The 26,707-nt window shown below is 43.3% G+C and overlaps 1 protein-coding gene across 7 annotated transcripts in view; it reads left to right on the top strand.

The window, feature by feature from the left end:
* ZNF423 (zinc finger protein 423) overlaps window positions 1-26,707 on the top strand; it is a 280,821-nt gene that overhangs the window by 141,163 nt on the left and 112,951 nt on the right. The window contains exon 1 of one of the 7 annotated variants that reach the window (XM_071567594.1): window positions 942-955. The exons of 3 other annotated variants lie outside the window; for them this stretch is intronic. In XM_071567594.1, the coding sequence (XP_071423695.1) occupies window positions 946-955 (10 nt within the window). In that variant the 5' untranslated portion in view covers window positions 942-945. Of the gene's footprint in view, window positions 1-941; window positions 956-4,034; window positions 4,155-13,827; window positions 13,914-26,707 lie in introns of those variants that run through there. 3 more of the 7 variants (XM_071567595.1, XM_071567596.1, XM_071567598.1) reach the window with 3 other exon arrangements.

Here is a 26,707-nt window from a genome sequence, read left to right as displayed (position 1 = left end):
GCATTTTTGTGTTTTATATAGAAGACATAAATCAGTTTATCATCCTGGAAAACACCAATCTGAGTTTTACAGTACAATTAGTGATGAGATGCTGGTCTATGCTGGTATGGGGACCTTGATGAGTGGAAAGAACAGGCTATATAGCCTGGAGATCCTCCCTAAACTCTGCCCAGGGCCTCTGATCTCAAATCTTTCCCCTCAGGTTTTGTGCAAGAGGGGAGGAGAGAATGTGTGTGCAGAGTGCTGGAAGTGAAGCATATAGATGGAGTAGAGGTGATGGAGAGGTTTTGTATGTACAAATATAGTTTTACTTGTCAGACAGCTCCATAACCAGGGCCATCCAATGGATCCACCGTACTTGTCATTCTCTGCAGAAGTTCAGGGTTTTCTAAAGAAAAGACCAAACCATTTCTAATGGTGCCAGAGTGGGTGACAGGGAGATTGCAATTTAAAGCCACATGATAAAAATAAGTTTCTTTAAAGCCCTGGATTCTGTTTATAAAAATAGATGGTGAACATACGGTACAACATAAAAATCCATGTGGTCCTGCAGAAAAAAGGCAGCTCTTTAGCCTAAACCAGATGTGAGAAAGAGAGCTCCTAAACGTATTTTGTATTTTTTATTTGTGTGTATGTGTTTGTGTGAGATATTTTTGGTTCCTGCTAGGCTTCTTTGCAGCAAAGCCCCTTTCTAGAATTTACTTTCCTTTATTAGAGTTGCAGCTCGGCTTTGTGTGGGCCTCTGGGGGTTTTGGCCAGCCGTTGGCAATTTCTCTCAGACACCCAATTACCCCTGACGTCAATGCCGTCTCTCCCATCTCCCTTGGGTGCCCACATTTTTTCCTTTGTAACACTAATAGCTGACTAGCTAAGTGCCTGTTATTTCCTTGGCAGAAGATTTGATTGTGTTTTGGGCCGGATACTAAATCCAAAAACTATGTAAAAATGTCAATAGGTGAGTGCACATTGATTTCGGTTAGTCACAGTGATATTTGAGCCCCTTTGGGGGCTCTGTCTGGGGAAGTATTTTACAAGAAAGATAATATAACAGAAAATTACTGGAGCTGCACAGGTCTCTGGTGGATTTCTTAGGGGCCTGCTAAGTTTCTGTAGAATCAACAAATGCTTTATTAATCTAAATTTGCGGTTTTGTTCCTGCCTCTCTTCAGACGGCTCGGGCTCGCTGGAGGGGGCTCGGCGGGAGCGGAGCGGCCAGCGGCACAGCCCGGCCCGGCCGGGGGGCTGCGGGGCGGCCGAGAGCCCCTCCCGGCCCGGCCGAGGGCTGCGGCGGCAGATAACGCGGGGGACGCGCGGGTCCCTGCCAGCTGTGCGGGGCCGGCGCTGACTGGGAGCGGCTGATAAGAGCCCCGCGCGGGAGCCAAGCCGGCAGCGCCGCTCCGCCGGCGCGCTGCGGGGCCGCGGCGACTGGCAAGGAAAAGTTAAACACAACTGGTCCGGGGGCGGGGAGGGAGGGCTGCGCTGGAAGATAATGGTAATTGATTGAATCAAAGTCGCAGAGCAGCCCTTGTTTTTTGATTTTTTTTTCCCCCTCGCAATTAATTTTTTTTTTCTAATTTTCAGGCCCTAAGTATCCGAAGAGCTCAGGTTGCACCGAGCACATGCTGCACTAAAAGATAATAAGCACATGCCCTCTTCAGCTTTTTGGGGGAAATTCAGGCCAAGAAAAGGCACAATTAAATAAAATGCAACCCCCTCAAAGTTAGAATCTCACGGCTCCAAGCTCAGCGGACCGTGCTTTTGAGGATGAGGAAAATCAATGGCTTTGTCAGGTCGCTGGGCCGTGTGCTGCAGGCCCTTGGGACAAGCAGTCAATTCTGTCCTCAGAGCCAGAGGATAGTGACACCAGAGAAAGGGATTGTCTGGGGACTCTGGTGCACAGTGTCCACACGCTGGGTGTTTCTGCAGCTCTTCTTCCTCTCCTGTCTCCCACCACAATCCCATACCCCATAGCACAAGATGTATGTAGGGGAAAACAGAGATTCATGTCACTTGTATTTTTCCACAGTTACTTTCCAGGTTTATTTTAGCCAGTTTGGATTTTTGTCACTAGCAATTTGTCAGTCAGAAATTTTTCTTCACTTTTTAAGGGTATTCCCCCAATAAAATGTTCAGGAGCAGTAGTAGTTTGTGTGCTTTGAGTAAATAAAACCTTTTAGTCTTTGGCAACTGCATCTGCAAGCAGTAAAATCTTATGTCAGCACAGCATGTAGAGTGCAGGATACCTAATAACTAGTAAACCATTAAAAAAAGTCTTCTGCTTCATCAGACATGGTACTTAATGTATAGTGCTGTATCTTGCCTAGCAGGTAATTAGTATTTAGAGGGGAAAAGCCTCCCCTGTGGACCATGACACCATGGACCTAAACTGGCATTTTTTCACATGTTAGATATTTCTTTCTTTAGTGAAGGACATTTCCTTGCTCGTTTTAAAAATCATTCTCTAAGAATTAACAGACTGTATTAGGGTATTGTATATCTTAAATGAACCTTGCAAGCTCTAGCAGTGTATTCTTCTTCCCATATAGGCACTGAGTAGGGTGGGCAGGAAAGCAGTATTGTAGTGCCAGAGGACTAGAGATCAAACGCTGGGTAGGAAACAACCCCTGACCTTAGCCTGGGAAATAAAAATTAAGCAGGGGTTATGGCAACTCAATTTTGCATAAGAGGTTGTTTTTATTGGTTCTTATCCTGAAACAAGTGTATGTATGGGTGGGCTAGTGAAATGAATGGACCTTATTGCGATAAGACACTGTGGTTTATCTCACCATGAAGAAGCTGGGATTCCCACTGGAGCTCTGTCATGTCTTCCTCAGAATGGCAGAAACTTCTTTGTGTGTGGGCAAAAGTTCATGGGATTTTTCCCTCAACTACTAAAGCGGGGGAGTGTTTGCAGACTGTATGGACAGGAGCGGAGTATCCTGAAGCCCTGAGCATTGTCGCTGTGAATCACAGCTGATATCCTATCAAACAGACTAATGGGTCTCCTCTGCTGAAAGAGCTGGTAATCTGCCTTGTCATGACCATTGGTTATGAAAGGGGCAAGTCAGCTGTGAAGAAAGATGACTTTCTTGAAGGCACCATGTAAAAACTTTGGCCTAATGCCAGCACAGCCATTGCTGATCAATTTTGGCAGGGACATGGTTCAGATTAGGAGGTCCTTGTGTGGAAAGATTTTTTTTCTGTCTCTTTATAGGCTTGAGAGCCTACTGGGTTAATGCTGCCGACCTCCCCTCTTTGGCGTTTCAGGTTCCAGTATAATTAAACCCACAAATGTAATGAGCTCTGGTCTCTTTGGCCTCTGCAGTATGACTAACAGGGTGACACTATCCTTCTCTATCTTAAATACAGCTGATGAATTGCCCCTGAGCATCACATGTTTTTAGACTAGAGCAGTGCTTGGTAGCACCCCTTTCATCCTCCTCTGGCCTTTCCCAGCCTGGCCAGCTTCCTCATCCTGTTGGCCTCAGAATTGCTGACAGCAATGTGGAAAACAAGTGCTGAAGCAAAAACACTGTGAGGTCATTTGAAGAGATAAAAGAGAGTGAAATTTATGAGGATAAGGTGCACCCACACAGCACCTGCCCACCTTTGTGCTCCTCTGTGCCAAGGCATGTTGCTGACAGCAGGGCTGCTGCCAGGGCTCTGCTGTGGGAGGCAGAGCCACTGCTGCTGGCATCGAACACCCACTGGGCTGAGCCACCAGCCCTGCCTGGGGAGGGCCATGGGGAAAGGACAAAACTGGCTTCTGCTGGAAACATTTAACAAAGGACTCCCATAGTAGGGGGCAATGCTGAGTTTTTGGGGTGGGGGCCAGGCTGTAGGGCACTGGCAGCTGGCAGTTACAGGCAACTGGAGCAATTGGCCTGTTACAAACTCACTCCTGAAATTAAAGGGGGCAGGTTTTAACTTAAAACTGAAACAAAAAGCACAGCTGGCTGCACTCTTCTGCAGGCCCATTGGTGACTAGGTTTTCCTGTGTTGTGTCACCTCCACTGGGGGTGCCACGTGTGCGAGGCACAGGCAGCCATAGCAGAGCTGGCACGGCAGGACAGACACTCTGCGCTGAGGTGGGACCTGTTCTCCTGACCCCCACGTTTGTCTCTGGAGCGGAGAGGGGCCAAGGGCTGCAGCAGGCGAGTGGGATGTCGGGAAGGGGATGGTGAGAGTGGAGGAAGTGGTGGGAAGCAGGGAGGAGGCAGGCACTGTGTGGGGGACACAGTGGGGACAATACCTCTAGGGACGGAGGCTGTGGCTCCCGGGACAGCCAGCAAATACTGGAGTGAGTGCTGGCATGAGGCAGCTGTGGGGCCTGCTCCCTGTCCTGTCTGCCCCATGTCTGGCTGTGCTGTGGGGTCTGTGCTTGGGGTGCTTGTGGGCAGCTGCCCATTCCTGGGGCTGCCTGCCTGAGCTGGGGCTGCCAGAGGTGGGAGGTTTCCCGTGGCTCAGGGAGCAGCAGCTGGTACCTGCCCTGGGCTTGTGCTTTCCTCCTTCCTGCAAACGGGGTGATTTTCACGAGCTGGGCTGGAGACGGGGGAATTGTACTAGCTCAGAGCAGGTGCCCTGGGCAGCCTGAGCGGCCTCCTGAGGTGCTCACTTGGGGTACCCATGCAGCAGTGAGGGGATCCTGCCCTGCCACTCCAGCTGGCCCTGGCGCTGTAGTGACACCTCTCCTGAAGTCCTCTGAAGCAGAAGTGAGCTGTGAACCACAAACCACCACTGGAAAGCATGTAAGGGCATCAGTGCGGAGTCTTTCTCTTGAGTTTCAAGTGGACCATCAGCTGATAAGCAAGGTCTTAGGGTTTGTTTAAAAAGTGTCTTTTATCTGCATTCCCATTCCTTTGCCTTTCCCAGAGAGAGCTCAAAAGGCATACTGCTGGATAGCGGATAAACGAGGGCAACTACATGTTAAGATACCTTAAAGATACCTTTCCAGTAGTTCATTAGGAAACAAACTGGTATACTTGTTTTGTTACATGCTAGCTTTTAAATGTACAGTGGAAGACAGAGAACATAATAGGGGAAAAGCTGGGCGAATTCCTAGAGCAGTAGAGGTTGGAGAGTAGTAACAGGGTCACAGCTGCTTGGGAGGGGGCAGTGGATGGAGGTGAAATACCAGCATGGGAGGGAGCTGAAAATGGAAGAATGGAGAGGGTAACATCACTAAAATGATTTCTGTCCCTTTGGTAAGAACTTGGGACATTTAGGAGTGAAGCAATTTCTGCTTTTCCTGGGACATTTCCTTTTCCCTGTGTGGCCTTGCAGCCCACATCTTCTTCCATTCCTGGATGTGGGTTACTCCCATTACCAAATTGTCACTAAGGTATAGCATGATCCTCTCTGACATTAGGGTCATTTTTGCCATATAATTTGTGGAGTTCCACTCAAGTCACAGCCAGAACATTGCACCTGCCCTGGAGAATAAGAAGGAAATTCACCAGATTATTTTAAGTTTGTGCTGTGGAAGCATGCAGGAATATATCCAAGTTAAAGGGAAATTATCAGATTGGCTGCAGATTTCATCAGCTTTATAGTTGCATTAGAAAGCTCACATGAGTCTTTAAAAATGTTTTAGAATTGAAAAACAGATTTTGAGCAAAACTTGTTGCACAGGAATGATCAGTATGAGTATGTGTCTCATACAGGATAAGAGGGCAAGTTCAGTAAGGCATCAGTTACTTTATGTTTGAGTAGTGTGTACAGAAGCACTGCACTTGAGCCCTGTGAACAGCCTTTAAGAAGCATCAGAATTACACTTTGTCTTAGTTGTATGCAAGTGTGCAGGAGAGTTGTGAAATTGTTCTTTTCACTCTGTTAGGGCCAGGTTGAAGGACAGCAGTGAACAGCAGTGCCTTTCTGAAGCATATAATCTTTATTTTCTCTCCCCTAATCTTCAAATATGCATTAAATTCACTTAGCTCTTTTTGTAATTTTGACAAATTTTTCTTTTTTTATTCCCCCTCCCATTCTCTCGGATCTTCATTATGTGTGGAACAGTCTCAGTTGCCAAGAGTTCACTCTCTTTTATATTGCTTTTATAGCCCTACATTATCCCTGGTCTTGGATTCACAGAGCTGGTAGACAAAGCAGTTGGCAAGGAGAGTGAATGAGTTCAGGGAGGAATAGGCTTGTATGCTCTGACCATGGAGATAACAGAAATGTAGAGGAGAAGATGGAAAGAGGGTAAGCAAGGTCTTGAAATCAGGGAAGCTGATGGATTGTATGACATAGAAAGGTTAGAATAACAGGACTAGAAATGGGGACAGAGGATGTGAATCAGGATGGTAACTGGCAAGAGGAAGATGAGAAATATAAGGAGAGTAAGGAGAGAGAAGGGGAAAAGGCTGATAAAAGGCAGAGGGGGTTCACAAGCGGCAACTATTAAGTGAAACACACAGGGTAAGATTGTTGACTCAGGAGAAGAGATGGGAAGTGTAGGATGAAATTAGTAACTTCAGCAGAGGATGATATCTTCCACTCTTAGAAAATCATAAACTTAGTAGAAGGAAGAAATTGATCAACTTGATTTTAGTATTATGTGCTTTTGGCCAGGTAGTTCTGTCACTTCTTTCTTTTTGAAGATTGATGGCTCTCTTACGACTTCCTTGAAACGCTGTCATAGAAATGGATATGGTAACCAAATGTCCTGGTTCTAGGAGGCTTGGCTAGGTAGTATCTTCTCTACCCAGTGAGAGATGGGCTTCCAGGAGCTAGTCTGTTACAGTTATTTTTCTTATAAAGTATCCTAAAATTTCTTCCATATACCTAGTGACTTTTTTGTGGTAGCAACAAAACAACTTTGAGAAGCAGTTTATGTAGAGGTGATCTCCATATGTCCTTTCCAGGCTAAATTACTCTGTGATTGGCCCTTCTCAGAAAAAAAGAAATCTGTAGTAAGATGTGAAGCTTGTGGGGTTTTTCTGGTGTGGGTTAAAAAGGCTTAATGAGCTGTTCTAACAAAGTTAAATGACAACCAGGTGATTGACTTCTACAGTCAAAATCAGAATTCCACAATCTCAACAGCAAATGTTGCCTGAGTTCCTGGGTAAATTAGCTCTGCAAGATGCCCTTCTCTTGAATTAGAGACCACTTTAGGACTCCCTGCCTTTTGCAGCAATATTCAAAGTTTTTCCAGAAAGTGAGACAGGAAAAGGTACACGTGCTCCTCGTGACAGCAGCTTGAGCTCATTACTTTTGATTTTCAGATACACTAGCATTGTCTCAACAACCTGTTTTCACATTGATGGCCTTTCCCGACTACTTATCTACGGGAGAGTTGTGGTTTCCATGTGTGCTTAGTCTGCTCCAGTTCTGTATGAGGGCCCAGACTAAGCACACCACAGGTTGGGCAGTGCCAGCATCTACTCTCAAAGATGCAAAGGCACGACTCACAGTGGAGGGAGCCCTCCCATGCACATCTTTAACTTCTGGCAGTCCTGTTTGTTGATCCCACTGTTTCCTTTTGAACAAATGCATCAAAAATAGCTGAACTATTAGAAAATTATTCCCTCCCATGAAGGAAAACGTTCGTATTTATCTAATGAGATTAAAAAATGAGTCTTATTCTGCACTATCCCTATTAATTTGCATTCCAATTAATTCCTTCTTGTTAATTCATCTTGGGGTGTTTTGGCAGATTTCTCAGCATCTACCAGTGCATTTTGTGGGACAGTCCATGGAATGGACAGAACATTTGCTGAAGAGCCTTTACTGTATTTTCCCATTAGAATTTCCTACTCAATGCTGAGGTTTCAAGAGGCTTTGAGTGCGCTGGTTGAGCCTTCTTTTGAACCCATCATGGATTTTACTTTGTATTTTATTTCCTTTAAAGTTTATTTCCTTCCTTATGGCAACCACCTTTTGCCAAATGAGTAAGGCACTCCAGTTCTTCCTGGCTTTTGCCCCATTTACTACTTTCCAAAAAGACTGTTGTGGCTGTATGACTGCGTCTCAGATTTTCCCTGGAGCGATCTCTGATTTCTTTTCAATCAGTTCATTTAATTGACCATGTTTATTTCCCTAGCCCTTGTGGCTCCCTGAGAGCAGCTATTCGTCAGAAGCTGGATGTTAAGCATCCTTTTCATGTTTTACCTGGAGACTTTCTTAAACTATCTCATCTGTTCTTAGCATTTGGGGCTAAGCCCAAAAGGGAAGCTCTCTCAATCAAAAGGCTATCTAAATGGATAATGTGATACTTTGAGATGTGTGACAAGGAGGCAAATGGCCCAGTCCCACTGCTCCCATGTTTATCCCACCAGAGCCACAGTAGCTTTGAAGGCTTGCTTGGGCAAGGTTCCCAACGTGGATGTTTGCAAGACAGCTAACTGGTACATGCACCTAGCATAGTGCTCAGATGTAGAGCCTAGGCATGATGCCCACTTTGGAAAGCAGCTTTGTAGTCTATATTTGCTTAATTTAGTCCTCAGCTGTCCTCCTGAGAATGGCATGTTACTGTCCAAGAGCAGGAAACGATGGAGGCAACTTTCATCAGAAAGAAGATGAAGTAACTTGGCACTCACTGGAGTTTGGAGGCTAAATTCCCTCTTAAAAGATCATCCTTACTGCTTGTCTACAGTTTCCAAGCTGTAAATAGGATGGGAAGAAGGATGCCTTTGTGTCCTGTGTTCTCCTTTTCTAGATGTTGTCTTGGTGACATTAGCTTCCTTCTTCAAAGTCTAAAAAATTCTGTTTGAATGCTTTTCATGCTCTAGTTTGGCATACAGCATAAATCCAAGCAAACTGACCTGAGACAGTGTTGCAGGTTTGGCCTAGCTGTTACCAACCCTGGACTGGTCCCCCTTCCCCGTCCCAGAACTCTTCCAGCAAAGGAAAGGGAAAAAAGAACTGAAAAGAAACGAACTCAAAAGATACTGAACTGCGTAAGAAGAATAAATTATATTTTCTAACATTCACAGCCACACTGTATACACAGTACATAGGATCCCACCCCCAGGGGAAAGGGAAAGGGAAAAAGGGGACTGATTAACCAGAAAATTGGGAAGAAACAAACTCAAACTAAAAAAAAAAACCTAAATGAAACAAACAGACACAAGTAAAATATTCAAGGAAGCGGAACAAGCATGAAACAATTTCACCCAGGACAGGAGAACCACCAATAACTGGAGGGATTAGATTCTAACACTTCTTACTAGCTCCCCGGCCAAGAAGAAAGAGAGAACCCAAAAACCCCTCTTCCCCTGCTACGTGGAAGACACGTGTGGAATACTTGTAACTTCCTTAGATACAGTGGTTACTGAGGAAGCCATGGGTCAAACCATTATAGACAGGAATGCATTTTCCTCTTCAGTGACCTCTCTATATCCACTTCTAGCATCTACATTAGCAAATACAATTTCTTGGGAACATCCCTGAGCTTTTTCTCTTCCAGAATATTTTTGAAAGTGACCAAGCACTGTTATTTCCTAGAAAGTTTGGTCAGCTTCTTGCACATGAATTTTTAAATCCCTGTTCTATTATTTCCTTATGACACTTATTTTTATACTGTCTTTTGAAAAATAAACATTGGGGGTTGGACTAGATGATCTCCAGAGGTCTCTTCCAACCCCAGCTAGTCTGTGATTCTGTGGAATAAGTCAGGAGTAATCAGAGAGAAACACAAGGCATTTGAAGCATAAATAGAAGGAAGTAAATGTTACAATGTGTCACTCCAGTCAGTGGTCAAATCTCCAATTTTAATCTTGATGGCTGAGTTAAAGAAAAAGACATCCTTTTAAATAACTTGACATCCTTTAATGATTCATGAAAGGTAAATTTGAACATTTGACTTCATTACAATAATACAGCTAGTTTAAATTTTTATTATTTTTAAGCCCACAGCCAGCATGCTGGAGTAAGTTATTTGCAGTGTGTTTTTAAAGACCATATTGAAATATTAGCCATAACTGTCTGTTGTGTATAAAAAAAAAGGGGGAGGGGGTAATGTTTGAAGTTTAATCATGCTTCTACTTATCCTTAGTCCCAGAGCAATCCTTTTTTCTGCTGCTGAGCTCAAACAGCTAGTAGCCATGTTTGATCTGCTGCCCCATGGAGCAGTGCCCTATGTGAATTTGAAGTTTTCTCAACCCGGGAGGCCTGCAAATAAAGACTAGCCTCAGGTAGCCAGATCTCTCCTTCCCAAAGCAGCTCCCGGGGCGCTGCCTGGAGCAGTCCTCCTGAAATTGTTTCAGGCAATTGCTACAGACTATCTCCACTACTGCCCCTCTTACCCCCTCCTTCTTTCTCCTCCTCCTGGCATAAGGGAGGAGTTTTGGAGTCCAGGAGTCCTCTTTGACTTTAATAAAATGAAAAAAAAATAAAATAAAAAGCAGAGCAGTTTGTAGGGAACTGGCACAGACTGTGGAAACAGGAGCCACAGCAAGACAAAACCCAGTGGCCTTCAAAACTTTTTTCCCTTCTTTCTCACCACATGACTTGGAGGATGTGGACAGTAATTAAAGGACCCCCTAGCTCCTCATTTTCTGTGCCTGGTCCTTTGATCTGGTTCGTGTCGGGTAGCTATTTTCATTGTTCCTGTCTTTTCTTTTATTCTCACCCAGTCCCTTTGATGTGAGCAATGATGATCTTTAATTCCAAAATAGGAGATGGGCAGGATAGCAGTACTGGGCTTATATAATGCATCTTTCACATCTTATTTTTAAACTTGAGCATAATAGGTGTAAGTCAGAGCCTGGGGAGCATTAACCCTTTCCACACAGGGGAACTGCTGAGAAGGTTAAGAGCTATCATTTTTGGTAATGTCAGTCAGGTTAATATTCTGTAGATGCCTATAGATGCATTTGTGAAAAAGATTATTGTTGGTGTTTTTGTTATTATTTTATTATAATACTACTATTATTGCTATTATTATTACTATTACTATTATTATTTTCCTGCAAATATGACGTATCTCGAAATATAGTCTGGAGGGAGTTTGTCCTAATTGTTCCCATGTGGGAAAAATGTGCTGAGAAAGAACAGTAAAGCTAATGTAGTTATTCTGACTGGCTTCACTTGGCAGCACAGTGGGAGTGAAGCATACTGTTTATTAGTGTATGTTAATAAACTATAAGGGACAAGCTGCAGGTGGTGGTTTATAAACTGTTAGCTCAGGTAGGATAGATGACAACATGGAGGTTATTAGCAGGAGAGAAGAGCTGGAAGTTCTAATTGTCTTGAAATCACAGAAGCCTGTTATGTCTCTATGTGCTGCATCTCTATCATGGGACACACAAACCAAGTAACTGCACCCAGCCAAGATGGTGCCACCCACAGCACTGGGGCTGGAGCACCCTAATGGCAGACCATATGAGGTGGCATATGCTGGAGCCCCTCTGCTATGCCAGGACATTCCTCTGCCAGGCTGACCAGGGCGGCACACATGGCATCCCTGTGCCACGCTTTCCAGGGCAGCACACACGGCATCCCTGTGCCACGCTTTCCAGGGCAGCACACACAGCATCCCTGTGCCACGCTTTCCAGGGCAGCACACACAGCATCCGTGTGCCACGCTTTCCAGGGCAGCACACACGGCATCCCTGTGCCACGCTTTCCAGGGCAGCACACACAGCATCCCTGTGCCACGCTTTCCAGGGCAGCACACACAGCATCCGTGTGCCACGCTTTCCAGGGCGGCACACAGGGCCCCCCGTGCCCGCCGCGCAGTGCGGGAGCCCCCGCGGCGCCCCGCAGCCCCAGGGAGGCAGGTGGCGCTGGCTGAGCCCCATGGCCGGGGTGTCCCCGGGGAGGCCCCGCATTACCGCGGTCCCCATCTGCCTCGGCCGAGCCTCCTCCCTCCGGGCCCCAGCAACAATGGCTCTGCTTCTGCTGCGGCGCCCTGCCCAAGCCGGCCCGGTGACATTTGCAGGGTTCAGCCGTCACAGCGCAATTCGCTCGGGAAATGCAGCTGTAATTGTAAATAGGTAGCCCAGTATTTTCAAACTTAAGGACTCAAGACACCCGTGCCCAATTTAACTCTAAACGCCATGAAGGGGGGCTCAATTTTCCCCAGTGCCTTTTGTTTTATAATGATTTTTGACTGAAAATTCTGAAAATTAGAGGGTTTCTGCTCAACCACTTAAACATTAATGTTTGAATATTTTTGTCACTGTTTTTCGTGTTCACAAGATTTAAACAGGCATAAATTTTTCTAAAAAACCCTCAGCATTGTCCCTGTTTTCCTGGTAGAATTAATTGCAGGCAAAACATAACATTGTCAGTAAGAAATAACAAAGAAGCAGTGAGGATAACCAAGATTAAGTGTGGCAATGGGCAGAGGATAATATGTACCTTGATGGGTCGGATTATGTTTTAGTTTAATGCCTGCCTTTTTCTTTTCATTCCCAATATATATATGCATAAATACTTCTATGTCTGAAACAATTTTAAATGTGGATTTATACCTTTGTGACACCCACTTTTTTAGGGAAGTAAAAATGTGTGTTGTGTTTGCATAGTTCTTAAAATAACAGCTGTTTATTAGATAACTTTCTGGATGATTCTTATTATATGTTATGGTCCTGCCTTAGCAAAGTACTTCTGCAGATGCCCAGCCCGAGCACGTGACTGGACACGTAGGCTTTTCAGCTTGCACTTGCTTAAAACTGAGCACATGCTTAAATACTTTGCTAAAGAGAGGCCAAGACCAGATGTAGTGAACACCTATAATTAACTTTGTTAAATGGCTTACAACATGCCACTTTTTTGCATGTGCTTTTAAATTTCCCACTTGATTATCATCTGGGCTGAACTTCTGTGTGTTTTTCCTTGTCTGCAAGAGCCCTTTTTTCTTTTTCATTAAATGCAGTTGGTTCCCTCAGAATATTTCTCAGTTAGATGTGAAGGAAGAAGAATTCTCTTCTAGTTCTTCCAGTACAGTTAATCTTCAATACCAGTGGTTTTGTAGCTATGGTGTTCCACGGAAATAAAGGAAGGAAAGGTTGTAGAAAGGAATAATATTTCACTTGGAGCACCTTCTCGAGTTGGAAAAAGTAGACACACTTCTGAGACCTGGCAGAGGGATGTAGAACCTGTAATCTTGTCCACTTTTTCCAGCTATATCAGCTAATCTAATAATAGAAGCTTATATGGCAATGTAATTTCTTTTTTTAGACAGAGCAAAATAAACATTGAAATTGCAAAGGGGAAAGTTGGCAGCAATACATTCCTCAGTGAGCACTAGCGCCCTTTCTTGAGCTGGAAAGAAAAAAATCCCTCTTTCTAAAACAACCTTGTTTTAAGGGCTTAAGCATGCTCAGATAGCCTCTAGTTAGGTTTCAGCAGTCTAATGAAGCCTGCCTTTTTTGTGATTTCACTGCACATACTCCCTGCCTGCCTTGATTGGCAGCTGGGTAGCAGACCTCTGCAGCTGTGACAATTTGCCTGAGGGAGACTGTAAGTGTCTCATTGAAACTTGCATTGTAAAATCCTCCAAAATGCCTCCCATAATATTAGGCACAGGAGAAAAACACAGGTGTGAAAAACTTTCACAGATCCCATGAGTTCAATGTCTCTTGGCAGCTTTGGTGGATTCGGTGTTATAATATAAATTTTAAACTTGCACTTAGGAAACAGAAGTTGTTCCATCTTCTGTCACAAGAAGTGGTGAAAACCGGCAGCGCTTGCACCGCTCTTGCCTTTCCAGGATGCTGAGGGCTGGTTATCCACTGGTGAAACTTGTCTACCTGCTGTAACTCGGCAGCAGATTCCAGCATGCAGAGGACACGTGTGTCCCCACTGCTGAGGCGTTTTGCTGGCAGAGTTTTGGGAGCTTGTATTTTCCAAGTGAAGGCATGGTCTCATACTGTCCCATAATGAGCACTTGGTGATTGATTCTGCTTCTGTTCAAGGAGGAATTTGAAAACCTAAGCGGTGTCTCAATGAAATCAGCCTTCCTATATGTATGCACAATTCTATCATTTTCTCTTCCATTGGTTAAGTAGCTTAATGGACTCCTCACTAGCACATAGGTGAGATTCAGCACTGCCAGCATGACTGGAAGATGAATCTCAGTCTCTGAATGCTGATCCTTTTGCTGGTGTGTTTGTTCCTAACTGCTTGCCTGTGTGTTGCAGCAACTTTGCTTCTTACATTTGGCATAAATGAATCTCAGTATGACTGCAGCCTTAAGATCTGGCACTTCAGCCGTCTCAGTAGGTTCAACACAATATTGAGGAATTAAAGTTCTGAAGAAATGCAAGCAGCTAAATTTAGACTTAAGAAACGTGCCTGATTTGAGTGAGCTATGGGTATGCTGATACATGGAACTTTCCCTGCAAGCCAGCCAGGCTTTATTTGTTGCTTAAAGGGCGGAGATTTTAGTTAAGTTGGAACGTTTGACTTGCTTTCTTGAATTGTTTTTGATTAGTCACTGAGTGCAAGGTTAAGCTTTAATAACATATCCATTGTAATAAAATCATGCTGGTGACTGATACAAGTGGCTAAAAAGATTTAGATACACTAGTCTGTTAAACTAATATAATTTGGAAGTGCTCTGGAAATAAGCACATGAAATAAGAACCAAAGGCAAATTTAAAGATTTAACTCTTTCTGGGGCTAAGATTTTTGTGATCAGACTGGCCTTCTCTGGCAAGCTGGTTAACAAGGCAGCATGGCTGAAGGCTTGATAAAAAGAAACTGTTTTGAATTTAGTAATGAAAAGTGTTAATGGATCACTGGGTTTCTGCTGCGGTGAACTACTGACAGACCCAGTGATTAGTTAAAGCTGAAAATAACAAGTGTTACTGAGCCTTGTCAAATCTCAAATTCAAATGACATTCAGAAGTTTCATAAGAGACTCTCGATACTCTTTACCTGCTCTTGTGAACTTCAAACTTTGGTCAGTTCAAGACAGCTCAATGATGCTGTAATAAGTAGATTTAGTGAGTTGATAGTTGCTGTAAGGCTGAGGTTGGTTTAGTTTCAGATTTCTATCATGGTTTTCTGCTCTCAGTGCTTTCTGCAGACTGTCCTCAGAACCATGAAACTTGTGCTGATGTATAGTGATTCACTGTACTGTAAACTACACAAGAGGGCTCAGTTTCATGGATTTGTAAAGCTTTTGTATAAATCTTTTTAGTGGTGTCAGTTGAGAAGCTGAACTCAAAGTTCAGATGAGCATTAGTGGTATCAGTTGAAAGCTCAGTTTGAGGTAGTTGCTTGACAAGGCTGGTTCATTTCAGAGTTCCATTTTAAACAAACTTTGCAAAGCAGTTCAGTATTATGTTTTTTATTTCACACATGGGGAAACTGAGGCACAAAGCTATTGAGTTTCTTACCTCTCTAATGCACTCAGGAGAAGGTTGGCAGAACATGGAGCCTCCATATAGTGTTGCTGATGTGTTATTGACTGTGCTGTACTGCTCCTTGTACTGTTCCTTGCCTAGCAGGGAAGTCTAGTTTGTGGAAGGGAGGGGCGTTTTGTCTCTTCATCGAGGAAAGGAACAGATTTAAATGTCAGAGCTTGGGAAAGCCATTGTCTTATCTTTTATGGCAGTGAACACGTGGTCATGTTGCTCTGCTGACCAAATAAATAAATGAAACTGTAAAGGAAATAGTAGTTATGGAAAAAAAAACCCCAACATTGTGGCCCAGAGCATCTGTTTTCTACTGTATTTTTTCCCCTGGTCTCTTTTTATAATTTACATCCAAAACATTAAGTGACAGAATTTGGCAGAGTTGGATCTGTACAGAAGAGCTTAATGATTATGTAGCAGGGAATAAATAAAGCCCCTCAAGCCTGCTTAGTTCTCACCCATGCATGTGAGCAGGGGGTGGGGGAAGGAGTGTTGTATTTTTCTTGGAAAAAGACCTTTTCAGTTTCTCCTAATCTGGCACCTGGAGGTCCAGCTGTGCTGGCTTGAGGCTGTGTGTAGTCTTATGCATGGGAAGGATGATGGACAAGCCACTGTAGAAGTTGAAATGTTTCACGTCTCTACAGACGATATATATAGTTATATTTGTGAATAGTGGCAGTGCAAAATTGGAGGTGGAATTACTCATCAAACAATGATTTGCCAATAGTGCTGCAGTCTGGACTGGTTTCTGGTGTGATTTGTGGGGAGGAACAGCAGTGTGTGGATTTTCCAGCTTTGCTTGCTTGTGCTACAGCAGCTATGGAGCCACCGTGCCTGCCATCATTGCTTCCTGTCTCCATGAGATGACTGCAAATTATTTTCCCTGGGCTGAGCTCTGCACATGGCCTGGAAATGTGTCACTGTGGTTATGTTTGGCTTGGTCCTCTCCTAATTTGTACCAGTTTCTACTTCAATGTATTTCCATTGCCTTAATTCAATGGCAATATTTCTAATTTACTTGGGTATAAGTAAGAGTACTGGGTTCATTACTCCTAGCAGTTAGTTTTCTTGATTTATTTTTGTTCTTCAGTCACACAAATGCTAAGGTTAATTTGCTCTTAAACACTTGATTTCCTAGGACATAAAATGGACTCTGTATTTAAAGAAGAAAATAGAGGGCAGTTTTATTCTGCAAAGTGCTCTAGGTTGGGGGATGGTGGGTTTTGTTTGTTTGTATTACAGAACTTAGAAAATGTTGGGTTCATATTTGAGAAGAGAGAGATTTAATTTGCCCTCACTGGTACTCTTGGAACTCCTGGACGCATCAGCTGTGGATTGGGAGCTGATACAGAGTGGCAAGTACTTGGCCCAAGGTGTTTCCAGTGCCTTTAGTAATAAGTGATTTTAATGGAGAACTTCTCACAGCAGAGGAGAACTCAGAGATATATTCTGTGCTTTATTAAAGATGCTATGTCTCCACAGTGTACATTAGTCAGGGAGTTAAACAAGCATCAACATTAAAATAGACATTATCCCCTGCAGTGTATTTTCTTAGTGCTTTGTCCATTACAGTTCTCAAATGATGAGGTTTCTAGTCCTTCCTGTTGGAAACAACTCTTTTCTACTATTTATTGTGGATGTCTTCCTGGTGTCTAGTGTAAAATTTTGCTTTCTGCTCTTCTCTTGCCCTTTCCCAACATGCTCGATGGAATGCAGTGGTGGTGTTTACTGTATGTGATCCCCTTGTAAGCAGTTCCTGCACCTTCCTTAGCTGTTCTTTAACAAGATACATATAATCAGACCTTTTAACCTTTCCTCATAAATCAGTCCGTCCAGGCCATTAATCACTTCTGTTGCCCTCTTCTGAATTCTCTTCAATTTGTCATCATCCTGTGGCTGGGGACAGCTCGGTGACCGCAGCCCTGCACGGAGCTTCAGTACCAGCCCGCTACACCCGCGGCCAGGATTTATTTATTTTGTCCCTTTCCCTTTGTTTCATTCCCAGTCAGAATATATCTCCTACCCACTCTGCATAATACCTTCTTTAAAGCACTATGGAGATAATTTGCGGTCTTAAAGACCCTCTATCATTCTCTGATGTCAAATTAGCAGAGGTTGAAAGGGAAATGGATTGAACGTGACACACTTTGCTTCTCTCCCTCCCTTCCTTCCTTCCCCCACTCCCCACCCCAAAATAAACAACACAACTCTTCATTTGGTGCATATGCTCATACTGAATGTGAGGAAAGAGGTAGCATTAGAGAGGAAAAAAGATGCTGAAAATATAATTGCCTAATTGTGAATCCTAAGTAGCGCAGGCAGCAGGGGCGGCCCTGACTGGAAGAAATCAGAGGGTCACTAATTCACACTGCCAACATCCTAATTAGCTGTGCAAATGTAATGTTTATATTGTTGGGGATGAATTACAATACCCATTGTAGAATGGAAAGAAATAAATGAATTGTGTCAGTGGAGCTATGTAGAAAACACTCCTGCCGCCCCATTAAACCATGAGAAGTAGCTTAGCTACTAAAAAAAGTTTGTTTTCAGGCTGATGCGCAAGTCTAATTGGGTTTCCAAAGAAAGGAACATGTTTTAATTATTAATTAGAAATCAGAGGAGTAAAAGAGTAGAAATCTGCTTCAGCTGGAGGTTTTGCTCAATGCTGGATTTCTCCTTAATAAGCTGAAACATTCCAGGCCTGCCTTAGTTAGCGGTTGGGTGCAGTGGCTTTACTCGGGGGGTAGACATCTTAATGCTCATGTAATTATCATGTAATTATTTTGTAATGTGGGATCAAAATTTTGCATGGATGGCATTCTTTCACTGAACTTGAAAAATAAAAAAAGTTGTGTTCATTAATGCAGTGATTCAGTCATTTTGGTCTAAGAAGCAGGGTTCCCTCATCCCCCTCCCTCTCTCTTTAAGACACAAATATTTTGAAACAGTTTTAGAGATGTGACCTCAGGATGAATAGAAATATTTAATTTAGATTTTGTTGAATATTTATCAGATTTCTTGTTGGTAATACTGCCTTTCAACAGAAGTGTCAAGTGGGTTGCAATTATCATCAAAGCTGATAGGTACAAATAAATGATGATCCTGTCTGCTAACACAGGGCATGCAGGTTCATAAAGAGGGATTTTTGCGGAAGTCGCTTTCTCTCTATGAATTTTCCTCCCTGTTGCCATTGAACTTCTGGAATCAAAGTTGTTAAAGATTGATAGACTTTGTCAGGATTATGGCCCATCATAATAAATATTCCCTATGGAGTGACAGGGTATGTTCTAATGAACTGAGAGTGCAGAGCTGCTTCTTTTGACTTGTGCTTTCTAATGCCTAGAAGTTCTCTTGAGCAGAGTTATGCTTCTGTTTACAACTGCAGACAGCTTGTCTGCACAGATGAAAATGTTATTGGGTGAGTGCTGTAGCTCTTACTGCTGGAAATCACTGACAGCCTAGATCCAAGCAGAATCTCAGGTTAAACCCAAGAAATTATAGAAGAGCTGCTGGCTCTTGAGTTGCCGGATGTTTGTAGATGCATGTGTGTTTTAAGGGGAACTGCCCATTAAATGTCTCAGCTTTAACAGGGAAAGAGGACGGGAAAGAAGAGCACTATGACTCCATATGGCTCCCTCGGTGCGGCAGTAAATCCTCGTGTTAGTGGGGTGCAACTGTGAGGAAGTACAGAGCTTTCTCTTGATGTTGCTGTTTCATAGTAAAAAATCCATGGAGGAGATGGGGAGGATATAGCTAATGTGGAATGGATGGCTTCCTTCAGGGTTATGGCTTCCATTAACTTGTAGATGTGGCATTATGATAAACTAAATGTCTGGCTTAACAGAACAACCATTGAGAACATTTCAGTTGGCCTTTTTTCATGTGTCTGCTGAAATTAGTATGTTTGAAAATGTTTGGTTTGGATTCACAAAAGAAGTTAAATATCCTGATTGCGGGCCATTAAACACCTGTTTCGTCCTGTAAGATTCAATATACCTTTTTCCAAAACCTGTTTTAAGAAGTCTATGGAAAAAACTGTTTCTTAGTTTATCAAACAGCTGCACTGTACTGTCTACCCCTTCTCTGTAGTTTATTTACATGCTGTTTAGTCATGAAGGATTTGACAAAGATGGATAGGCGTATCAAGAAGTGACACTATGGTTTGTGCTGCTACCAAGAGCTAACTCTGTTGATGTGGACTGTAAGGTGGGCCTGGTCCCCTTCCCTGCTTACAAAGTTTTCCTTATTACCTAAAGGGAAACCACCTTCACGACTTGTATTCTCCTAGCAGAGGTCAGGTTAAGCTTCATACTGTAATGAAAGTAACAAGTAATTAAGAATAACAAGAAATTGTGATTAAAAACTCAAAACAAGACCTTAACTTTCAAGGGGCCATGTGTTGGAAAAGTGCTCTCCAGTTTAACCATATGGATGGGTGGAATGTGGTACCTTCTGCATGTTGAGAAGAGGCCTTAGTAATTTGTGACTTGACATATTACTGCCGTGTTTGCTTTTGATCATGCCAGAGATCCACAAGGCTCTGCCACATCCTTGCAGGAGAATGCGTGTGGGTGCCTGTAAACTAAGTCTCCCATGTTCAGAGTTAAAAAGCAAGAGGGTCCTTAGTTAAAAGAAGACCAACTTCTAACAGACATGTTTCTTGCCTTGGTCAAATAATGGAGTCAATGATCCTGTCCCTTCGCCTCATTTGCTGAAAGCTGCAAAAACCAGTTTCAAGTACCATTTTGTGGACCAAGAGTGAGCTCAACTCACTTGGGTGTTTTTTGGTCACACTAAGAAGGCTAAACACACCATCCAGTAAAATGCTTTAGCTTGAAGAGTGGAATTGGTCCTTTATTTTGTGGAGGCTGCTTTACCTTTTTGTGAAAAAGGAAGCACAGACAAGGTGCTGCTGGTGGAGCAACAGGGTACTAGGTTGAGATTAGTACAAGAATACTCACAGATGTCCTAGAAAAGGACATCTCAAGGCCTCATGTGTGAGTGTGTGGGTCTGTGTGATGGGACTGCTGACACTTTTGACTTCTTGAATTTATGTTCTACTGTTGTGTCTCTTGGCACAGCCTTACAGAAGAGCAGGGCTTCTTCAACAGACTATAAAAAATGCTTCAGATCAGTGGCACCACAGATACTGCTTGCCTCATCTGACTCAACTGCTAAAGTAATCCCCATGATCAGGCTTTGAAACAACGCCTCTGTGTCATCCTGTGTCATTTGACACAAAAAAAGGAAGGGACCATCCACAGGGACCTGGACAAACTTGAGAAGTGGGTCCACAGGAACCTCATGAAGTTCAACAGGTCCAAGTACAAGGTGTTGTCTCTGGGTTGGGGCAATCCCAGTCACAAGTACAGACTGAGACATAAACTCATTCAGAGCAGCCCTGCAGAGAAGGACTTGGTGGTTCTAGTGGATGGAAGGCTGGACATGAGCCAACAGTGTGTGTTCACAGCTCAGAAGGTCAGCTGTGTCCTGGGCTGCATCCAAAGCAGCGTGGTCAGCAGGGTGAGGGAGGGGATTCTCCCCCTCTACTCTGCCCTCCTGAGACCCCACATTGAGTCCTGCATCCAGCTCTGGGGTCCTCAGTTACAAGAAAGATGTGGGCCTGTTAGAGTGGTTCCAGAGAAGGCCACAAAGGTGATCAAGGGATGGAGCACACCTCCTCTGAAGACGGGCTGAGAGAGTTGGAATTGTTCAGCCTGGAGAAGAGAAAGCTCTAGGAAGACCTCACTGCAGCCTTCTAGTTATCTTAAAGAGGCTTATAAAAAGGAGGGAGAGGGACTTTTTATACAGGCAGATAGTGATGGCACAAGGGACAATGGTTTTAAACTGGAAAAGGGCATGTTTAGATTGAATGTTAGGAAGGGTGGTGAAGCACTGAAACAGGTTGCCTAGAGAAGTTGTGGATATCCTATCCCTGGAAGCATTCAAGGTTGGATAGGGCCCTGAGCAACCTATGAAGTGAATGGCATTCCTGCCCATGGCACTGGGGTTGGAACCAGATGATCTTTAAGGTCCATTCCAACCCAAATCACTGTTTATTAAAGGCACCATTTTGACCTTGGTAGTTTCTTCATCCACTGCAACTTCAGGAAGCTCATCTTTTGTATGGGAGAGGCATGATTAGCAGCAGTGGCATGTGCTTGGCACTGCTGTGTGATTTGCAGAGGTACTTGCAAGATGCCTGAAGGGTGTTTATGTTCATTTTGCCATTTTCAGTAATCAACTCTTACTGATTTTTTTCAAGAAATCAAAGTTCTTTTATAGGACAAAATTATGGAGGTTTCTCTTTTGTCAGTGCATTTTTGATTTCTAAAAGTTGCAGCAACTTAGAAGCTTTCTTGCTTCTTGCCCCCCTGTGCTCCAGCACACACAGAAACTTGTCTTTGAACCAGTCTGGGAAGTGTTTTATATGGAACATTTGCTGATGTACTGTTTTTCTTCCTAAGCCATCAGTGAAACAACTCTCCCTTCTTCCATGAAAAAGCTGACCCACCTCAGTCACCTTTAGCATAGATGAACTCCAACACAGCCAAAATAACATGAATATCCAACTAGTGTCCAGGCAGTTTCAAGTTTGGGAGTTCAATAGGATATTGTTTGCAGGTCCTTGTGTTACACATGATCAGTCAAAATGTTTTTAATGGAATACATACTCTCCCACAAGCAATACATTCAGGGCCACAAACACACAGGTACAGATTTAGGTATTATTTAATCTTCTTTAGTTTCGAGAGGCTTTAGCAGTTGGCTGCGCTGCGGTGGGTCAGTGTTGGCTGGCTGCCAGATGCCCACCCAGCTGTGCTCTCTCACTCTCCATCCTCAACAGGACAGGCAGAGAAAGTAAGATGAAAAAGCTCATGAGTTTAGATAAAGACGGGGAGATTGCTTAGCAATTAGTGTTATGAGCAAAACAGACTTGATTTGGGGGAAATGAAACTAATTTTAGTTTATGCCCCAGGAGGGCTGGGAAATGGGGGGTTGTGGCCAGTCCAGTGATGATCAGTCAGTGGTGGGTCTGTTGTGGAGCTGACTGGATCCAGCACAGGGCAGCCCCTGACCTCTACTCACAGAGGCCCCCCAGCAGCCCCCTGCTACCACAGCCTGGCCACGTACACCCTGTACATGCACACATTCCCCTCCTGTGCTGTGCACTGTGGGCCCCGGCCAGCCTGACCCCTGGCCTCCAAGCAGATGTCTCCAACTTTTCTTGCCTGCTGTCAGGGTAAGTAGGTGATGGGCTCTCACCCGAATGTTGATCCTGAGCCCAGCTTGTGGAGGCCCCCTTTGATGTTTTATTTTGGCTGCTTGCCAGGGGGTCCAATTTTTAAAGCACTGGGGTAACGATCAGATTATTTTTATTATCCCTGCTTCAGAATTCACTGTTCTGCAGGCGTCGTTTCCTGCACTCTTGCTGGGTAGCTAGTTAGCAAAATGTCCCCGAGAAGGACGTGCCACCAGATGCAAGATCTGTTTCTGTGACGCTGGGAGGAATAACACAGGGACTGCAGAAGTTGCTTGTCTGTTCAAATGTTAATGTCACAAACTGTGTCTTGCTCTTCACTTCTTTCCTCATTTAGCCATACCAGAACACTATTTGGAAACAAGTACAGTGCACCTCGTGGATCAAGAAAAGCCTTTCTTGCCTTTGTTATCGGTACTGGTGATGTGTGTTAGCGTGTTATGGTGTGAGAGCATGTGTACATTGTAGCAAAACTCAGTCTAGAATTAATACCTGCCTGGAGTTTTCTACGTACTTAGGTGGGAAATTCAGCTTTATCAATCATAAGTACCATTAAGATTTATGTATTGCCTAATTTATTAATCTGAGTAAAAAGAAGGCAAAAATGTATCTGATTCATTGAATATAATCTTTTGGGCTGATCCGGAAGATGAAGAAAAGTACTGAGCACTTGCTTGGAATAGAAATCTTTTAATATTATCATTTGATCTAGAAATAAACTGGCAGAGCAACAAAGGTTGCCTATATTTAGCATTCATGGTATTTTACTGCTAGATACAGTGCCTAACTCAGATGTCAGAAAATAAGAGACTTTGTACAAAAGCTGAATTTTATTCATTTTGTGACACTCTTCCTAATGCTACCCAAACCAGCATGTGTTGGTCTAATGACCCTTCTGTATCTCCATTTTTATATCACTGTAGCTGTTTGGAATTTGGAAATTCTCAATTACCCTTTGCACTGTAACATTTGAAGCTGTGCTTAAGTGTAAATGTATTTTGATGCCTCTGTTTGCTTTAAATGACAGAAGCATAGAATATAAAATAGAATATATTAACAGTCTTCTCGCTTAAAAGATATCAATTATTGTGACGCAGAAAGAGTTAATCTTAGCTTTGAGCTTACTTTATGGAGCTTCTGGATACATGTGTTAATTTTCTCAGATGAGGGATAATGGATGTCACTTGAGAAAACAAACTGATTTGGGTTCTTTCATACTTTGTGGGTTTATGTCCCACATGGTATAAAGGCAGGCTCTGGGAGATTGCCTGAAATATGCCTGGCCTCTCAGCTGCACTAAAAATAATTCCTGCTTCCCTTATTTCTAGATGTAATTCTGAGATGTTGCAAACCTTACCAGCTCCTTGTTTAGGAAAAAGGTTTCTGTTCAGCTTAAAGGAATGGTCTTTAGGTGTGACTGTTGTATTTCCAAACTACTCCGTTGTAAGAAGGCATGTGTGTTTTGGAGTTATGTTGTTTTGTTCAATCACTTTTGTTACAAAGTGTTTGTGGTTGTGTGACCTTCTTTCTTTGAGAGCAGCAGTTCACATTGGATTTTGGCAAACTGGGTTTGATTGTCCTTGCTTTACCAAGCTCTAGCACCTAGATGACAGTAATTCACCGTCCAATACCCCCACAAAACCTATTTATGCAGAACTTGACATGATTTGCAGTCTCCATAAAGGAGGAACATAGGATTTAAGCAGTGCCTAGAATTAAGTTTTTAGGCCTCCATTTCAGTTATTGGTTGAAGTGTTAGGCTCTTCAGATGGCTAAACTGTTCTTGCTATAACCTTGCACTTAGCACCTTATAACAGAGTTGCACTATCAATTCTCTGGCTCCTTCATAACTTGAAGGCAGAAAGATTGAAAGGGAAATTGCTGCCCAGCATCAGAGAGTTTAAGACAGACAGTTAAATGGATATTAGGAGTGATAATAGTCCAGTTTAAGCCAACATAATCACAAACTTTTTATTAATATTGGCTTACCACTGTCCATTTTAACCCATTGCCTGTGAATGCCAACAAGCATCCCAAAGTCAGAGTACTTGTTTGAGATTTGTGATCTGCAGCACATACAGGTTCAAAGGTGATGTTTTATTTGTTTGTTTCTAGAGACAGAAAAAGATGCTGGCAACTCATTGATTTTGGAGAGGCTATTTTTTCCAACACCTATTTTAAGGGAAATGCGTGAATGGAAAATTTTGTTTCCATGAATTCAGATAACATCTGTATTAATATGGTATATTGTAAGGATCATTAATGTGCAGAGTATATTATCAGGTGTTCACTAATGCACTTTTGATGAGCTTTAATGATGCTTGCTGTAGTGTTTTTTCATCTCTTTTCTCCCTCCCCCTCCCCCCCCTTTTTTTTCTGCTTGATTGTAATAATGACTTAACCCAGGTGGTAGACTCTATCCAGAAAGTGCCCAGGGGAAATATTATTCCCTAGTACCAGCAAACATCACAGACAGTCATTGAGTTCACTATGGAAGTTTCCTCTGGAGAAAGGTCTTGGATCTCCCCTTGGGTGCCTAGACCTGCTCCCCATTTGTAGTGCAATAATCTGGCTTTGGGATGAGATGAAGAAATGGCAGAAAGAAACAAGATGAAAGTGTCAGTGGAGGGGAAGGAGAGAAGCCAATAATGCATGGTAAATTTTGAAATTACTGATTTTGTTAAAAAATAACCTGTAGTAGAACAGAATCCTGGAAAGTATTTTGGTCACTTGGAGATTGCTTATTAGTCAGGAGCACAGTGCAGTTCAAAATGACAAGGTTGAGTATATGTACAAGGATAGAGATTTTTCCCTTTGGATGTCTTGGGTCTTTGGATGATTGGTTGTGGTCATGCTAGAAAATACTTCCATTTTTTGGATTTGAATCATATTTGTCCTTAATATTTGTCTTTTATAGCTCTCCTAATCTGCACTGTCAGTCAGGAAACATATTTTAAAGCCATAATTTCATAGTCCTTGTTATGCCATCCAATTGCACAGAAAAGCAAGCAAGTAAGTGTCACAGATACACTGTGGCTTCGTTGAATAGACATGCCGTCTGAAATGCAAAAGAGAAAATACAGTCAATGATGACAGAAAAATACTACAAATACTTTCAACTGAGCAAGTTCTTTGTAGTAGTGAGTTTGCAGAGTGTCAGGTATCACTCACTGTGTGCCATTAAGATTTACTGGCAGTAGCCAGCGCATGCACCACAAGCAAGAGTAAATCATGTCCATTGTTTGAAAGATGGTCTCGTAAGTTACCCAGGTTTACAAGCACAGGGAAAGAAGGGGGTTCTTTGTTTTCTTATTTTTTCCAAATCTCTGCTTCATTGTTCATAGAAGAATTCAAAGTAAAGCACCCAGGAAGAAGATTATGCTGTTAGGTTGCTTTTGGCTATGCTATATTGAAAGCTGTACTTTGCAAATGTAATCTGCAATGGCAAACGGTGTACAAAGGGAAAGGAGTCGTGTTGTTGCACATAGTGTTTTCCATTTGCTGTACAAAAGCTTGTTCCAATAATTTTGTGCCCTCCCCTTCTCAATGTCTTTTCTAGGCAGCAGCTGAATGCAGGCCCCTGTACCCCAGAGCTGGGCATGTGGTGTGGGGAGACCTTTCACAGCAAAGGGTGCTCCCAGCAGGGAGGCTCAAGCACAGCTTCCCCACCACTGGCTGTTTTGTCTGGAACTTTCCCAGATTTTCCTTGAAGTTGTTTCTGCTCTCTGAAAGTGCTTTGCACCATCTCCTAATCCACTCATATCTGCCCCTTTTAGGCTGCAGGAGCCCCTTAATATTCTCCACGGATGGGGCAAAACTAAAAGGACACTCTGCAAGTCTCCTAAAATGGAAATGAAAACCCTAAGTGATATCTGGCCCAAAACTGTTTTAGCTTTCTCTTGGAAAAAGAGGCGTTTTAGTGGTCTTTTCCTTCTGGGAGCATGGTTTCCTTCCCCAGTGAGATGCATTTTGTGTCAGCTGTTTCTATATTAAAAAAAATCTCCTGAAATAACTGCTTTTGGCTTGTCAGCATCTGGCAGTCCTCTCTTCCTGAAGCAGGCACCACCAAGGTCCCACATGAGCACGAAGGAGCTCTCCCTCTATGGCCCCTGTGGAGAGGGGGGTGCCTGGCCCGGCC

The sequence above is a fragment of the Pithys albifrons genome, chromosome 12 (assembly GCF_047495875.1).
Source record: "Pithys albifrons albifrons isolate INPA30051 chromosome 12, PitAlb_v1, whole genome shotgun sequence".
Lineage (NCBI taxonomy): Eukaryota > Metazoa > Chordata > Aves > Passeriformes > Thamnophilidae > Pithys > Pithys albifrons.
This window is presented reverse-complemented; position numbering and strand designations above follow the sequence as displayed.